The 19,260-nt window shown below is 34.8% G+C and overlaps 1 protein-coding gene across 1 annotated transcript in view; it reads right to left on the reverse strand.

The window, feature by feature from the left end:
* The window catches only part of Vps51 (vacuolar protein sorting 51), a 421,027-nt gene that overhangs the window by 216,012 nt on the left and 185,755 nt on the right, over window positions 1–19,260 (reverse strand). Inside the window, exons 9-10 of the mRNA XM_090392235.1 lie at window positions 17,375–17,484; window positions 5,837–5,936 (exon numbers count right to left, since the gene is read on the reverse strand). Of these exons, the coding sequence (XP_090248361.1) occupies window positions 5,837–5,936; window positions 17,375–17,484 (210 nt within the window). The remainder of the gene's footprint in view (window positions 1–5,836; window positions 5,937–17,374; window positions 17,485–19,260) is intronic.

The raw sequence follows: 19,260 nt of genomic DNA on the forward strand, positions 1-19,260 counted from the left end.
CTATTTCAGGACCTCTATAGACTCTTGCATTTTTTGTATACTTCCAGTACGATCTGCTTATGATGGCGTAGTCGATTATAGATTTTTCGTTTCTACTGGGCTCTTCCCTGGTAAACTTATGGATTTCTTTATGCTTGAACGTAGTATTCGCTATTACTAAATTATTTGTAAGGCAAAGATTTATTATTCTTTCTCCATTATTATTCTGGGTTATTTCTCCTTGTGATTCCAACACTTGTTTCGTTTCCTCATCTACTTGATTCCTTACCTGGCCATTAAGGTCTCCTAGTAGTATGATATGCCCTTGAACTTCTTCAATTGTTTTTTGTAAGAGTTCAAATAATGCATCTTTAATTTCTTTATTAGCATCATTGTTTGGGCCATATGCAACAATTACAGTGAATACTTGGTCGTCTGATTTAAAATCTATAGTGATTGTCAACAACCTTTCGTTTATTAGTTGCCGTTTAGTAATATATTCTTTGAGATCTGGTTTAATTATGCAAGCTACCCCTTGTTTTCCCCATTCTCTTGGGTTTATCCCTGAATAGAAAAGTATATACCCATCTTTCATTTTCTGGCAACCTTGACCTTTCTTTTTTGTTTCTGTGACTGCTAGCAAATCCAATTTTGATTTTTTAAATTCGTCTATTAATTCATTTTCTTTTCCATGTAGACTTTTAACATTCCATGTTCCGTATCTCATGTACTTTTTTCCTCGCTTTGTCATTAACCATTTAGGCAGTTCGGCTATCTCTTTGTTATTTCTTTTAATGGGTGAAATTTTAAGGTGTGCAGAGGATTAGCCTTCAGCACCCGAGTCTGGTGGTGGGGCTTCCACTTTTGAGGCTCCCAGACCGGCTTATGAGGGAAGTGCTATCCTGTTAGTCTGTGGGAGGTATTTTATTTACCTCCTACCCTTCATAGTAAACTATGATGAGCATTCCCCAATCCGCCACCAAGGGACGTGCCCGCTGGGGGTTACAGGTGTCCCCAAATGGGCTCCAAAATTGTTATACTTCCATATTTGAGCATTTTTGGTCGAATATCATCTGCTCCAGCTGCCTTTCAACATTTCAAGCTTTTCTACTTCAAGTATTGATATGCATCCCTCTTTGCATTCTTCTTGAATATTTTCTATTACTGTTCTGTCACTGCATGTTTCATTCAACAGTTTTTCAGAGTAATTACTCCAGGCATCTAGAATATCTCAGTCTTCAGTTTTGATTTCACCTTAATCATTATCTTTGATTCCTTTGACAGTACTCTTCCTCTTTTTCGAAGCTTTTTGAATAGCCTCTAAAACATTTTGCCATCTTATTGATTCTAGTCTTCCCATGACTTTTGTTTAGCTACTTTTAGCTTGGCCCTCTTATATTTTTCTCTGTATTCAGAGCATCTGCTGACTTATTTATAGGAGTTTTCTGTATGTGTTTTCTTTTCCAGGAGCATTTCCTTAACTTTGTGTCCATCATGGTATTATATTATTATCTATTATTATATTTCATTATTAAGAAGTTCATAAACTTTGCCCAAGAAAAATGTAAACAGATCTGGCTCCTATTCTCAGCATTTAAGTGAAAGGATCTTGACTTATAAGCTAGAACACAAAATAAAAAAGATACGAGGGGGAGCTGGAAAGTTCTGATAAACATCCAGAACAAAAATGATATTAAAGCAACTGATATAACTACAAAGAACATAATAGTAGCAGAGTTATGGATGTAACTTATGTTCTTATATCCTCATATGTTCTTTCTTGAAATTATATCAGTTGCTTTAATATCATTTCTGTTACAGAGGCTTATCAGAACATTCCAGAGACTCCTCATTAAACACTTTAGTTTTACGAGAGGTACACTGAACAGGCATGCAAATAAATAATTCAATAACTAAATTACATACATGCTAACATTTGCTGGCTCAAGCTAGCATTATCTAGGCATTCAATAAAGAATATGCAGTGACCAAAGCAACAGGAAAAGTCATATGCTTAAAAGATGGAGGCAAGAATTTCAATCCTCATGGCTTTTTCTAACTATTGTTGATGAATAGATAAGGCAGTGCACCAAAATTTGTGTAAAATCATACCATCAGTTCATGTTGAAATTATCAGTTCTTACAGAAAAAATCTGCAGATGATTTTAAACTACTATATGAACCTCTATACGAACCTCTAATTAAAGGAAAACGATTGCTTAATCTTGATGTGCTGTCTATGTATACAAATATGCAGTAGACAATATACTGAAATCCCCACCACTATGGACATTTTTAGTTCTTCAAGCACCATCTGACATAATAAAAAAAAAACTCTTGCTAAACTCCTTACAAATAATACATCCCAAAACTAATTTTATTTACATCATACTTTTATCTTTCACCTGTATGCACAATAGATAGATTTGGCTATATTCTAAACAGCAAAGAATTAGAATAGTCTACAAACCATTTTAGCTCTTTAACCCCCCCGCGTCAACACATACATGGAATATTTTGAAACTTTTGCAATGAACTGGTCTTCTCAAGCTAAAGTATAGTTCACGTATATAAATGATTTAACTTGTGATCTACAGAGACTTTCTACAATCCACACTCAAATTAGTTTTACCTGTGAAAATGAAGAAGGGTTTAGGCTTCCTGAATATTCTCATTACAAGGGACCTGGTGTTCGTCTTGTATTCAGTCTAGTATATGGCAGAAACTAACATGACACTTCATATCACTACCTTGCTTAGAAACTAGAGACAGAGAATTTCATTGTCACAGCCAGCACCACATCTAGAACAATAAGCTCTGCTGATGTATTTCAAACAAAACAGAGACAATAAAAAAAAAAATCTTGCTAAACTCCTTACAAATAATACATCCCAAAACCATATTATATTTACATCATCTTTCACCAAAGATACAATAGGTAGATTTGACTATCTTCTAAAACAGCAAAGAATTAGAATGGTCTACAAATCAGTGAAAAAAGATTCTCTCCTCCTGAGATAGACTACAAAAATCCTCTTCAGATGTTCACAGTATTCACAGATTACCTTATCCATTAAAAAAATTAAAATTAAAATACAGTATGTACATGTCAAAAACAGATTCGTACAACATTCCGGCCTTCTTCCATCTTCATCAAATTGAAGAAAGCTAAGTTACTAAGTTATTGCATAAAATTTCATTTCAAATCCCAAAGACTATGGAAGCAGCTCAAGTTTTATAGAAACTCAATAACTGCAACAAAACTAATGGTTTGAGTCTACAATTTTGACACATCACCTTAGCTTCCTGAGTAGTAATCACAGATCTCCAGAAGGAACATAAATTTTGCCTCCAACTGCAAGCATGTGAAACTGCCCTTGCTCTCATGGCCACTTCATTTTCCACCTTTGTTGAGCATCTCTTTCTCTCTCTCTCAAGTGCCTGGATAATGCTAGCTTGAGTAGACAAAAAATCTGGTGTGTAAACATTTAATTGAGTGATTAAATAATTATTCCATGTAATCATTCTTTTAAAAGAATAATTGACCAACTGCATGGAATGCCACTACCACCATAACCATCGACACACAGCGCCATCTACTGCCCGCCACCACTAATATTTTTTGTCTGTAAATTGCGGTGTTCTCAAGACCAATGTGTTTGTATGCAGGATGAAAAACCCAAGTTCCCAGTAAAAACCTGCTATCTTGGCATGAGATCAGCTAACTAACCTTTAATTAATCCAAAACAAGATTTGCAAAACCTAGTGCAGTGGTCACTACTTGACCACTTTCCCATATATGGTGTTATTACAATAAATTACTAAATTATAATAATGCTATACTGTATTAAAATAAGCATATAGATTACAGCATACAGGCGTTGTGATTGATAATACGCAATAATAATGGCAACTGCTTCACATCCTCCTAGAATGCTTCCTCCCCCAGGATGCACATCCTACAGTGTTTTTAATGCTATATTGTAGTGAATTGTTGTAAAGTGAAAATCTGATCCTGACAACCTCTATTTGGATCCTAACAGCTTGTTCATCACCAAGCTTCCCCTCCACAATCCTTCTCAACCGTTTCTCAAGCATACTTGCATAAATCTTACCAGGCATACTCAGTAGAGAAATACCTCTGTAATTCTCACATTCAGTTCCATTTCTCTTTTTATGTATGGATACTATGAGAGCTCTACTCCAATTATCTGGAATTCATCCCTCTGTCCAGGCATTTTGAACTATGCAGTGCAGCCACTGTAAGACTTTTATACCTCCATATTTGAGCATTTCTGGTCAAATATCATCTACTCCAGCTGCCTTTCCACGTTTCAAGCTTTTTCTACTTCACTGTTTCGTTTAGCAATTTTTCGAACTAATTACTCCATACATCAAGGATGTCTTTTTCACTAGTTTTCATTTCATTTCATTCTAATTCTGTTTTCTTTTTTATTCATAATTTTATTCTAGCATTAGTCTTGAAACAGTCCTCCTTCATCGTCCTTTTTCTGTCTTTTATCTTGTGGTGTCGAGGGTTTTCTATTCATTTAATCGCAACCATATACAAGGATAAGGTGGTTAGCCCTATGCCTTCCGATGTATCCTATGTCTGTAGAAGCATTGAGTTCTCAAGGCCACAAGTTTGCCTACTTGTGGGATGAAAAACCCCAGATAAACTGGGGAGAAAAATCCTGAAGTCCACACCCAAGACCGGCTAACTTGGCTATGTCTGAGAAAGATCCTAAGCTACTCACATCCGCAATAGGATTGAACCCGAGATACTCCTTTCCCAGACATATGGTTGCGAAGCGCATAGCCACTCGGCTAACCACGCAGACTGAAACCGTCCTTAAACTATGAAATGATATGCCAAATTACTAAATAAGGCATATCATATTTTTAAATAAAAAGACCATATAAATGAGTGATGAAAAGCTGATAGCAAAATTTTCTTTTTGCATTCAATAAACAGCATATCAATCTTGCCATAATAGGGTTTAAAAAGCTGAAGAACGCTCAAACTCTATGAATTCTGTCTTATTTGTTTAATTCCATATTAAACATATGTCACCTTATGTACCATATGTCATGTACCATATGGTACATAAAATACGTACCATATTCTGATAATTTTTGATTTCTGATTATTCTGATCCATATATAAAATATGTGTACAATATTCTGACATATGGTACATAAAACATGTACCATATGTCAGACTTTTGCTGGACTCCACAAATTTATATTCAAGAAATAAAAATTTAGTACACTAACACAAGCTGCTCTAAAAGTGAAGCTTAGCTAATTCTTTTTCATGAGAAATTCTGAACGCATATAGTCCAACCACAGAAGCGAGAGCTGTCATTGGCAGACTGCCAAGAAGAGTCAATTCATGTTGAAGTGGAGAAAGAAATAAGGATATGTACGAATTGGTCACCAACACGTGAAATCATGTGATTTATACATAAAATTTTCCAACTGTTATACAAGCAAAATAGTTACCACTTTAAAAACTACAATGATCATAAAAGAGAAGTTAATTTTCCAATGTGTAATAATAAACACTCATCCACGATACAGATTAATTACCCTATTATCGGAATGGATTCTCCTTCTTTCGACATGCGCAGAAGGATCTCGTATCTGTGCATTTTATACATCCTATACCAGGAGTATAAAACATGATTCTCACAACAAAAACACCAAACTAAGTAAAACTTCAAGTTGTTCGCTTTAAATTTTTAAAATTTCTGTCTCTTCATAGTTTTTTGCTAATAAACAGTTTTTATTTTTAATATTATCAATATTTAATAATAATAATTTTTGTTATTCAATATTCAGGAACTATATATACCTCCAAAATGACTCTCTTCTCTATAAGGGTAAAATACTCTTCCATCAGCGACTTGACAAAGGTGATGAGCTTTTTCATGGCTATGCTGTCAATAGTTTCTCTATAACAATAAAAATATATTATGAGCTTACAATCATATGGTAATATAATATATAGGTTATGCAGTTGTAATATTTTTATATATAGTTTTGAATGCATGACAAATATCACCTTGACTGTGACACTCATTAATTATTATTTAAATTAAAGGGATATTTAATCCCACATTATTTCAAAGCCGAATAAGAGACTCTAAGATAGAAATCAAAGAGTTTCATGCCGAATACAGCAAGCTATAAAAGTTTGGCGAGTCCAAGCATAAGCAAACACCTGGGTAGTACAATATCAGGCAACTTGCTATATTCGGCATGAAACTCTTTGATTTCTATCTTAGAGTTTCTTATTCAGCTTTGAAATAATGTGAGATTAAATATCCCCTTAATTTAAATAATTTTTACATCGCCAAAGTGAAGCCTTTTGGCTCTATATTTCATTAACTCATTAATTACTTTCACATAGAGAAATTCATATCTTTGGATTTAAACCTCTGGACCTCTTCTAGTCTATAGTCACAACAAAAGAACCTTCATTTAATCACCGTAAAATACATCTGCAATGGAACAAACACTCCTTAGACAGATCTCTGCATGAACTTCATTTCACGTATACTCTTTCAAAAACTTCATTTCACGTCTACTCTTTCAAGAACTTCCTAATCACAACTGAAATGTACAATAATGATAGTGTCACTGTAATTAAAAGAAACCTCTCTCAAAAACAAACCAACAAAAATGACAAATCAATAAAAATATACCAAACATACCAAAATCCCTACAAAAATACTTTCGCATCCACTGTACCAACATCTATTGCATAAACACCAACACACTAGACATGTAGAAATGATCTCCAATTCTTAAGAGAAACTCAAATTGCAGCAGTTACAATCACCACAGTCCACCTTTAATGTCCAAACTATAACCTGCCTAATTCATTTTGACACATAGAGCCTGTGCAAGATCTGACACTCCTTGTCAAAGAATGCCTAATTTAGAATCCAATGCTTTTGACCTTCTATGACTTAGGTTTCTTGCTCAATTTAGCAACTACTGCATTTACTGCTATAAAAATTCTGAAAACCACTCTGGCCTCTTCACTTTCTTATCCCTGAAGCTCAACTTTCTGTATTCCAGCTAATTCAAATAGTGAAGTCATCTTCCCAGACGACCTTAACATCCACAACTTCAACTGACTTCCCATTTGCAACACTCATGATCAAGATGGAGAAAATGAGGAATTATTTGCTATACACAATGACCAAATGCAAACTGTACATCTGCCAACCTGAATATCTAATAACACTCTCCCAATATCCTACCTCCCCTCTTTAACTCAGACCACAAGTTTCCTCTCTCACAGAACATCCTCCCTTCAGTCACTTTCGATCTCATATCCTTTGGCACTACAAAAGATACCAAGTGGGATGACTTATGAAAATTTCTACTCTTCCTTGCAATGGTCTTACTACTATTCAAATTCTTTTGATCCAAGCACTTGCTTTGAACCAATTATATATTTGATTTAATCCTTTATCCAACTGTAAGCAAACAAAGTTTGTGCCTGAAGTATTTTCAGAACTGGGGCAACTCATGGCACGAGTTGCCCCAGCCCTGCATCCTTCCCCCATTCCTGTATTCTTCTCCTGGACCAAACCAAATACTTGTTTTACTAGCTTTTTACTACCTTAGATTAGATATGATCACACATTCCAGAATATTAACAGTGTCAAGTTTCTTTCTGATATCTTCATTTTTAATACGATGATGCCTTCTCTTCACTTTTTTTTTCTTCTTTTTCTCAGGACTGTCTTGTCTGTGGTCTCTAGTCTTTGATCAACTGTTCTATAACTGAGAGTTGGTTCAGAAATAAAAGTTAAAACTTGCTTGAACACTGTCTTCTTTACTGCTAGTAAAGAAGACAGTGTTCTTCTTTACTAGCAGTAAAGAACACTGTTCTTATTCTATGTGAATTTTATTTATTTTTTCATTTGGCTTCCCTGCTGTACCAGATTTGTTTATTTTATTATCTATTTCCAAACTTAATTTGTCATCTTTCACTAAGAAATGTACCTGAAAGCTGAAATATTTTACTTGTTCCATTAAAGTTTTCTATTGAAAATGCAGTTTGTGTTTCTTGTTTTTTTTTTCCTGGTTTCCAGTCTATTTTCATATGTTAACCTATTCAACTCCTCCAAGGATCTCTTTCCTTCCCTGCCTCACCCCAACCTGAAGTATGCTATTCAATGCACCTATAATCTGCTTCATATAGTTGAAACTTGATACAAAATTTCTATCCAGAAAAAGGAACATGAACAACACATTAATTTAATAATTACAGTAAATTTGGCCTTTCTGATCATGCCCTGAATCGTCTACACAGAATTAACTGGAAAGGCAGCACTGTTTTCATTACAACATACCAAAACTTACTATGAGTACAAATTTATGGAGGCATGTAGATCAACCATCCTGATCTCAACAATAATGATGGTCTAAAAATCCCAAGAATGTGGATGGCACATATTCTACTCAACTAACCTTTTTTCTAAAAAGGTTATCTGAGTAGATTATCATTATAATGATTTATTAAGGCTCAAAGCTGTATAACTGAGAGGAGACCTCCACATAGCCTTTAAAGGAATGCAGAGAACCGACCAGGGCTTCTGACCTAATGTCCAATCCTCACCTTCTCGTGGTGCACCCTGTTGGGTATCTACCTGTATACTGAACAAATGAGTGTGGGCCGGCAATTGGGGATTTTGCCGACCAAATTGTATTCTTCTTGGCTTAAACCAATATAGAAAATGATGGTACAACATGACAAAATTTCATGCCGGGTAGGGCATCACCCAGTTAAACAAGGCCCAAGTTGTTTTTGCAAGGGAACCAGGGAGAACAGCAAAAAGTCAGCTACTGGAACAAATCTGAAAGCACACCCCAACTCAACATCACCAGAGTTAAAGATCAGTACTATCAACATAAGAAGCCTGAATGGCAAAGAAATGGAGCTAGTTGAAGAATTAGATAACTACCAGATCTACATAATAGGGGTGACTGAAACAAAAAAGACAAAAACTGGCGAGATTTTTCTGAGCAATAAGTACAAAATGTTATATTCAGGAAATGACAATCAAGGAAACGAAGGAGTAGCCATAGTATTCAACACAAAATACGAGGCTCATCTTCTTGAATGGCAGGCAGTCTCAAGTAAAGTGATGTGGGCAAATATCAGAATGAGGAATTGGACAATGAGACTTATTTGTGCCTATGGTCCCACAGAAGTTTCTACTAAGGTAGAAGTGGAGGAATTTTTTGATGCTTTAGAAAGAAAAAGTGACTGACACAATGAAAAAGGAAAAGTTGGTCCTTGTTGGGGATCTAAACAGCAGAGTAGGAAATGATTGTCAGACATACAAAAATATTTTGGGAAAATTTGGAGAAAAGAGCAAAGCTAATAATAATGGCAAATAATAGCTGGATTTCTACTAAGGGCATGGACTGGTTATTACTAACACCACGTTTCAACATAAAAATGTGCACAAATTCACATGGAGAGAAGAGGCAAGGAATAAGAAAAGTCTCATTGACTATGTTATTGTTGATAGTGATGTTTTCTCCCTGGTGCAGGACGCCAGAGTGTACAGAGGATTTGAAATTGGAAGTGATCACTATTTACTATTGAGCAGGATAAAATTGAATTTCATATCGAAAAGAATAACATGTAAGAAAGTTTTAAAGCGAATAAAAGTTGAGCAGCTCTCAGATGGGAACTGTAGACTAAAATACACAGAGATTATTGAACAAAAAATTAAAGAGTTTGAGAACAGGAACCAAACCTTGAAGAAAACCTTGACTGATTCAGCTAGAGAGGTATGTGGTGAGGTTGTCTACAAGGATAGAAAAATCAAAACTCCATGGTGGACACAGGAAGTTAAAGAGGCAGTGAAGGAAAAGAAGAAAGCATATCAAAAGTACCTGGCAAATAAGTCAACTTGGGCTCTTAGAGACAAATGTAAGAAAGCAAAACACTGTGTAAAACTAGTAAAACAGCTACAAAAGTCATAGGAGGATTTTGGCAAGAACATAGAAAATAAATATCAAGAAGGTGGTAAGATATTCTGCAGGTTGTTGAAGAAGCTTAGAAATGGAAGAAAGAGTGATGTAAAAGGAGTAAGAGATGATAAAGGTTGCATGAAAACGGGAGAAAAAAAAAGATATCCTTGAAGTATGGAGTAATTACTTCAAAAAATTCCTAAATGAAACAAGCAGTGATAGCACAGTGGTAAAAAACATTCAACAGGCATGCAGTCAGGAATATATATCCATACCTGAAGTAGAAAAAGCCATCAAAGGCTTGAAATGTGGAAAGACAGCAGGAGTAGATGATATTCGACCAGAAATGCTAAAGTATGGTGGTATAAAAGTCTTACAGTGGCTGCACTGCATAGTTCAGAAAGCCTGAACAGAGGGACGAATTCCCGATGATTGGAGTAGAGCTTTAATAGTACCTATATATAAAAAGGGAAATAAAACTGAATGTGAGAATTACAGAGGTATTTCCCTACTGAATGTACCTGGCAAGATCTATGCAAGTATACTTGAAAAACGGTTGAGAAGAATTGTGGAAGAAAAGCTTGGTGAAGAACAAGCTGGATTCAGGCCAAACAGAGGCTGTCAGGATCAGATCTTCACTTTACGACAAATAGCTGAGAAAGCATGGGAATATAACAAAGATCTGTATTTAAGTTTTGTCGATCTGGAAAAGGCATATGACAAGGTGCCAAGATAGAAGCTATTCAATATGCTAAAGTTATATGGTGTCAATGGGGCATTATATCAAGCAATACTTAGTCTTTATTTGAGTTGTAAGTCAGCAGTTAGAATTGAAGGAAGTACAGGAAGATGGCTTAATGTTAAATCTGGTGTGAGATAAGGATGTACATTATCCCCTCTGTTATTCATTATCTATATGGATCACATTATGAAGGAAAGTGGTATTAAACATGATATCAGAATTGGAGATGTTAATGTCAGCGCTTTGCTTTATGCGGACGATGTTAAACTTCTAAATAAATCCACTGCAAGTTTGCAAGATTCCCTGACTAATCTAAATAACTGTTGTAATAGATATTGTATAAAGGTCAGCATTAAAAAGACAAAGACAATGAAAATAGGTAGAATTGTTGAAAATGTCAGCTGTGTTGTGAACAGGGAACCTGTGGAACAAGTAAAACATTTCAGCTACTTAGGCACGATTTTTACTGAAGATGGTATTTAAATATGGAAATAGACAACAGAATCAACAAAGCTGGTATGGTAGGAAGTCAATTGAATAAATTCACATGGAATAAGAGAGAAATTAGTCGGAACACTAAATTAGCTGTATACAAGACAGTGTTCAAACCAGTTTTAACTTATGGATCTGAGAGCTGGGTCAGAAGTAAAACACTTGACCAAAGACTAGAGACTGAAGATATGAGAGCCCTGAGAAAGATTAGAGGCATGAACCGATGGCATCAATGGCAATATCATATTAAAATTGAGGATATTAGGAAAGAACCTGACATTGTCAGCATCCAAGAATGTGTTAGCAGAGCTAATCTCAGGTTGTCACTTAAACAGAATGGGCGAGGAAAGATTAGCAAAACAAGTGTTCTCTGCCAGGTTGGCAGGAAAATGACCCAGAGGAAGACCAAGATATAGGTGGATTGATACGGTACAAAGTGCCTTAGATGATAGAAATATAAGATCTAATAATGCTGGAGTCGTGACAAGTAACAGACTGATTTGGAGGAAAATTGGATAGCAAGTTAGTAATGATGTAAATTTTTCATGCAGTACTAACATATCCTGCACACCCTTTGAGGGTACATGTCAGGAATTTGATGATGATTTATTCATTTGCATTTATAATGATTATAAATATCATTATAAATTATAATTAAGACTGCAGTAATCCAGGATCTTAACATTAATATAACAAACAAATTATGCTAAATTATTGATTAAGCCACTGCTATTGCTGTATTAAAAGTATTAAAATAATAACATGAATTTGTTCTTTGGTCATGTAAAAACAGGATATAGAAAGGATGCATTTTTTTTTCTTCACTAGAGGTCAGGCCAGCAGAAAAATTGTTGATGAAATCAGTGTCACTTTGGCATACTTTGAATTGCAACGTAACTTGTCTCTGTATATACATGTGTGGTCTGAAAAGTTCTCAGCCTAACAATTTTTAACAAATTTATACTTTCAAAATTATTTTTATTTTTCATTAAAATAAAAATAATTATAATGATTATAAATTATAATGAAAATCAATGTATTAGTCTAAAGGGAGATCATGTACAACATGATCTCCCTTTAGACTAATACATTGATTCTAACGATGTTCCAGAGCCATTATTCTGTCCCTGCAGTGGTTCTCAGTAAGATCTGCAAAATACCCCTCTACAGCTGCAATCACCTCTTGATTCAAAGAAAAACACTGACTAGCGAGGAAGAGTTTTAGTTTTGGGAAGAGATAGAAGTCAGAGGGAGCCAAATCTGGGGAATAGGATGGATGCTCCAACAATTCATAGTGCAGATCCCTTAATTTCAAAACAATGCCAAAACACCTTTGTGGACAGGTGCACTGTCCTGATGAAAGATGATTTTTTCTTCTACAAACCGGGTCTTTTTTCATGAAATTTTTCGTTTAGTCTGGTTAAAAGATCGGAATAATATTCCCTGGTTATTGTTTTACCCTTTTCAAGATAATTAATAAACAAAAATGCCTTAAGCATCCCAAAACAATGATACCATGACCTTGTCTTCTTTGGCGCCGAACAACCGCATTCTGTCCACTGTTTTGATTGCTGTTTGGATTCTGGGGCGGGCGTAATAGTGAATCCAAGTCTCATACACAGTAATAAATTGATGCACAAAATCAGTTTTATTCTTGATAAAATGCTCCAATCACAGATCAGAAAATTTCATGCGAGCGCGTTTTTGATCTGCATGGCACCAACCTTGCACAAAGCTTTTTCATTTGCAATTCTACATGCAAAATGTATCCTACACGTTCTTTTGAAAATCCTCTAGTCTCAGCAATTTCACACACTTTGATTCACCAGTCATCCAATACCATATCGTGCACCTGACTGATGATTTCTGGTGTTGTTACACTTTTTGGACATCCTTCACGTGGATCATCTTCAAGGCTGGTATTGCCACGTTTAAACTCAGCAGCCCATTTCTTAATTGTCGAAAATGTAGGAGAAGAGTGCCCGTAAACTTTACTAATTTTCAAACTTTAAAACTGTACTAATATTTGCACCATTCTCATCACTTATTTTTAAAACATTTAATTCACACTCTCTTTCTGTCAAATTTCAATTTCCTTCCATATATCTTTTAATTTTTTCAACGAATACATTTCACGTGCACTCCAATGCACAAAATCCTGCAAATTCAAATCATCCAACAACATGGTCATTGCAGCCATTATTCTACCATGCACTGATACCATACCAACAATTCATATTAAAAAAATAATAATAATAATAATAATACAAGTTTTACTTACAAACTAATTAGCTCAGTGAATCACACATCTGTTTAGAACAAAAACTACGATAAGTTGATAAGTTAACCTAATATTATCGACTAAAATACAAAAAAAAGTTGCTTATCTTTCAGAAGTGTTAAATCAACTCTACACACAAAATGCCACCTAGCAGCAAATCAATATCTTTGTCATGTTTTATGTTTCAATAAAAATATTTGTTTATTAGTATTTATTTTCTTTCAATATACAATTTGAAAAGCTAAAAAATTACTGGTAAACCAGCATTTATAAAAATTTTTACTGAATTATTTGCACTTGAAAAGTTAGTAAATTTACTAAATTTTTGTTAGCAAATTTTTCCATTATTTAACTGCCATAAAAGTTTGCATAAAAATTATAATGTTACTGTAGTTAAAAGAAAATCCCCTACAAAAAAGAAATGTGCAAAGAAACTACAAAAGTGCATCCTAAAAATCCAATAAAATACCATGCAAAAAACACTTTCACGCTGACTTTACTAACATCTAAAGTATCAATACTAACATCACCAATGTACACCACCACTTAACAGGCTACCAAGCCCAATCTGTTATTCCTTATGTTGTTTTACAGAAGAAAACATATCAAGAGATAATAATTAACTAACTCTATTCAATTCTAAATTATTAGAACAATATAATTCCAATAAGACCAATATTTCACCTTGGTTACCAAGGCATCATCAAAGGGTACAGAGATATACATACATTTTACCTATGCAAGTGGGCACAAGAATAAGAAAGCAACAAAAACACTGTAAATGATAGAATTCTAAAGTCCCAGCTTTCATCTATGGGTGTTGTGATGGCATTTTGCTCATTCTGCTGAAGGTTTCAAAATAATCATCTCTCTGATTTTGGATGAGGCGAGGCAGCCATTGTTTAAATTTGGAGAATTTAAAACAGTCTTGTGTCCTATAAACATAAATGGGAACTAAGATTTCTATGCCACTTTCCCATGATCTGATTATTCTTTCTGCTTCAATCACATATCTTTTTTTTTTTTTTTTCTTGCTGGAATGGGTGACTTTGTTTCCCCACTCAAAACCTCTCCCCCCCCATTCAAGTCTTTGTTCTCCAAAAAATATGCCAATTATGCCACTGGCCAATACATACATGCTAATTCATACCACCACCCATCACAAAAATATGGAGTCATTAACACCCTTAAAAACAGAGCCACAACTATTTGCTCTAACCAGCAAGCCCTGAAACAAGAACTAAAAATCATTAGTGACACATTCATAAATAATAGCTATAACAAAAATACTGTTAATAAAATACTCTTATAAAACTACAACAAATACGAATCTAGATTACAGTAAAACCATAGCCATCCCATACATTAAAGGGTTATCAGAAAAAATCAACAGAATCCTACAACATTATAACCTCAATGCCACCTTTAAACCACCCACTAAACTTAAAACCATATTCAACTCCTCTAAGGATTCTCTCCTCGCATTAACACATCCTGGAGTCTATTGCATCTGCTGCATCTGTAACTTACCGTACATTGGTGAAACAGGACGGACAATCCCTATACGCAAGAAAGAACACATTAGACACATTAAATATAACCATTATGGTGAAGCAGGCCTCTCAGACCACGCACTCAACACCTTACACCAAATCAACTGGAAAAGCACCTGCTCCTTACACCGCACAAAAACCTGGTACGAAAGGAAATTTAAGGAATCCTGCGAAATCCTGATAAACCACCCAAATATCAACAACAAAGATGGCATGAAAATTCCAAGGATCTGGATGGCACACATTCAGCCTACCTAATATGAAAGATCCAGCATAAGTTAGGACTCTAGCCAATCCTTAGCTAGTATTAGAAACCATTCCATACCAACTCGCTGGAATGATGTGAATATATGTATATGTTACCGCTAAAGTGCAGAAATCAGTTATTCTGCAGATTATCTAGGTATTGTGCAGATTAACTACGGTGATCCGTTAATGTGCGGAAAATTGTTTCATTTCTCAAATTACCTAGGTAATCTGCACATTACCTACTAGGCACTCGTTAAAGTGAAAATAAGATCTTTGCTGGAACAACAGCAATGTTTCTGTATGTTTAAATTAAGATAATGTTATTTATTTATTTTTTGATATCTAAAGAATCAAGTTAATACAATCAAATAATCAACAAATTAGTTGATAGAATCAATCATCAATCAATTAATATAATACAAGGAATCAAATGGTTTAAAATATTATTACAATTAAGAAAAAAAACATATGATAAAATTATGTTTACTTATTAAAAAACCAAACTAAAAGTGGAGGGAGAGGGGGGAAGGAGTAGGGAAAGGAAATGAGAGAAACAAACTTTTGAACTTTAACGATACGGAAGCCGTTAATGTGCACATTACCTAGGTACAATGCGGAAAACTCTTGATTCCGCACGTTAACGGAGCAAATCAGTTAATCTGCAGATTAGCTAGGTAATGTGCACATTAACGGTTTTCGCACTTTAGCGGTAACATATATAGTAGACAACACTAATAATAGGACTCTAGCGTTGATGTATAATTTTTTGAATTTTTTTTTTTTCCCCTTCTCACCAGAGGTCAGGCCAACAATTGTTGTAGTGGTTGGTCGGTGTCTTTAACAAACCAGTTTGATTGTAGTATAGCTTGTTTCCTGTGTATAGTTGTATGCTCCAGAAGATGACCTTGACATAAAGGTCGAAACGTCGAAGGTAGATTTTAGTTATATTAAACTAAAGTTTTTATTCAAACACGGTAGTTGGCTCCATAATTTTCAAAAATGCATTCGGATCACCGTGTAAGCCTAAAAGAAAGGATAAGGAAATTACAATGTAACTAGTATATACATTAAAATAAATTTTAACATACTTCAATATTTTGGCAACGTCACGTTGCTATTTTCAAGGAACTTAAGAACAAGACATGTGCACGCAGGCACAACAAACAGTAAGTGAGGAAGAAGCAGGAAGCTATTTCTCCTAAAGTCCTGATGGTGCCCCCTAGCGGGCAATTTTGGTATTCTTGGGCGATTGGACTGAAGGTCTTCTGATGTAGGTTTCCCAAATTTGAGGCAGTCTCATGCAGCCAAATTTGTTGAGGTTAGGGCTGAAGCTGATTCCATGAAAAGCCTTTCATATTTGTATTTACAACAGTGTATTATCGTGGCTTTCTTCCACCATATTCTATGGCAGGTATCCAGCGCATGGTCAGCAAGACCAGAGTGGCTGTATTGGTGAAACCAGATGTAGTCCTTGTGTTCTGAAATTTTGATATTTGCTGTCCTGCCTGTTTGACCAAAGTAGGACAGCTTGCAGCTGCAAGGGACCTGGAAGAAAATATTACATTTTCCTGACCGCCATGGAGTCACAAGATCCATAAATTCCAGGATATCCAAATGCACAGGTGGTGAAACAATTGCTAAGAACATTACAATTTAAGTTATCAATGGTTCCAAAATTTAGAGAAGAGTTCTGACAGTGTAGTTCAAACTATTTGAATTTAAACTATTAATGAAAACAGACTGAACCACACAGCTGGAATGTGATTATGTCATCAACTAGATGTGATCTTAATGAAGGTCAGTCAATACATGTCAAAAGACTCCTTTTTTTGTTTAAAACTTCCTTTAGATATTTTGGCTACTGAAAAATTAGTTATAGCCTAGATTCACACTTATCTTCAATAATATAGTGAAAAAATAGAAAAGTAAAAAACAAATGGTAATCAAATTTTTTTAAAAAAATTGCTTCACACCCCCTAAAGACTTTTGGGAAACACTGCCCTAGACAGATAGTGGAATGATCATCAAAGTTTTAAAGGAATAAAAAAATTTTAAATATGTAATTCTCACCCTTCATCATCTGGTAACCTGTTCAGGAACATATCACTGTATGATGCGATCACCAAACAAATGTTACTTAAAAAATTATTGCAGCCAAGATCCATAAATTCCAGGATATCCTATTGAACAAATGAAATTCAGAGGGATTATGTTTTCCATATATTAATATAACTTTCATCAAAGATGCTTTATAACCAGATAAAAATGATATACAAATATTACAAAATTATAAGAAAATGAAGGGAGCAAAACATAACCATTTCCTTACTAAAGTAAATTTCAAAACTACAGTTTTCAAAAGTGAAAAAAAATATATATATTAAGAAACTGCCAAGTTTCAAGCCTGAAATTGTCCAGTTTTACATATAAACGAATGAACACATAGTTTTCTTGTACTGGAGAATAGTTATTCTAGACAATTTTATTCAAGTCAGAAAATTCATGGGAAAATTTTGAACTTTGCACTCTGAATAAGATGATATAAATTTGTTATAAGATATTTATATGCCAGCCTGGTTGACCGAGTGGCTAGCATATCTGCTCTCCAACTAACCGGCTGTAGGTCAAATCCCACCATGGGAATGGATGTCTGGGTCTTTAGGTGGAAGATGAAGTTCATCACTTGGCATTTGGAACCAAAATCCTACGGAATAGATTAGTTACTCCTTATTCCTGGAGGTGGCCTATGTCTGTGGAAGTGTTATGTTTTCACGCCCAGTTTGCCTACTTGCAGGAGGAAAAACCCAGATAAACTGGGGAGGAAAAATCCTGCAGTCCACGCCCATGACTGACTAACTTGGCTATGTCTGGGAAAGATCCTAAGCTCCTCACATCAGTGACGGGAATTGACCCCAGGACACTCCTTTCCCAGGCATATGTTGCGAAGTGCATAGCCACTCGGCTATGCGCTTCGCAACATTTGGCTAACCGAGAGGATGGTAATCACATAAAAAAATTAAAAAAATTATGATGTAAATGTTCTATCAATTATCCATAATACTGTTAAAACAGGTAGTTCCCACCTTAACGAATTAATTGGTTCCTGGCGACCATTTGTAAAGCGAGAGTTTATTTGCCTTAGAAATAATGCTATAAGCAAGAGTTACATTAGTAAGAAGGAATATATAAAATATAAAATGAATATTAAATAATAAGAAAAGACTTTACTGGCCAAAGATTTACATATTTAAAAAATAACATAAGAAAAATTTTAAATTAATTAAATTAACTTAAATTAATTTAAAAATTTTTAATTTATAAAAGATTCTTTGAAAAAAAATGAGCTCATTTCTATATCACCGCGTGAATTGGCAGCTGTTGAGGTAGTAGGAGATATGCTAGGAAGCTTCGCCTCATGAATGCCTCAAGTGTTCTTCTGCTTCATTAACGTTCGCTTCTTGTAGTTTAAAATAGCTCAATAGCAAGCAGAAGCATTATTCATTTTGCAGGAAAATTTACTAAACTGTTCAAAGTCTGAATCTTGTGATTCAAATATTGCTTGAGCTTTTTCAAGAAGTTTAAATGCTTCTTCTAGATCTTTTAAAGTGAAAAACTTCATTTTCATTATCTTCTTTGTCTTTTTATTCTTCATTTCTTTCTTGTTCCTCTAATTCAAGGATATCATCGGGTGAGAGTTCCATGATGCGAGATTGAAGCAGCTCATTAACACCACCTTCTGAAACATTCATTTGCAACTGGTTAGCCATACCTAAGATCGCTTGAGTTTCAGAATTCACAATCTTTGTTGGGTTTTCAAAGCCTTTGAAATTATCATTAAACTGAGGACAGAGTTTATGCCACACTTCGGAAACTTTATGCCAGGTGTTACGCGAATTGTATCTGAAATGTTGAATCTCTTCTAAAACTTTTTGATAGAAAAGTTTCCATCTTTATCA

This window comes from Typopeltis vanoorti, chromosome 5, assembly GCF_054136105.1.
Source record: "Typopeltis vanoorti isolate ZY-2024b chromosome 5, IOZ_Tvanoo_1.0, whole genome shotgun sequence".
In the NCBI taxonomy this organism is placed as follows: Eukaryota; Metazoa; Arthropoda; class Arachnida; order Uropygi; family Thelyphonidae; genus Typopeltis; species Typopeltis vanoorti.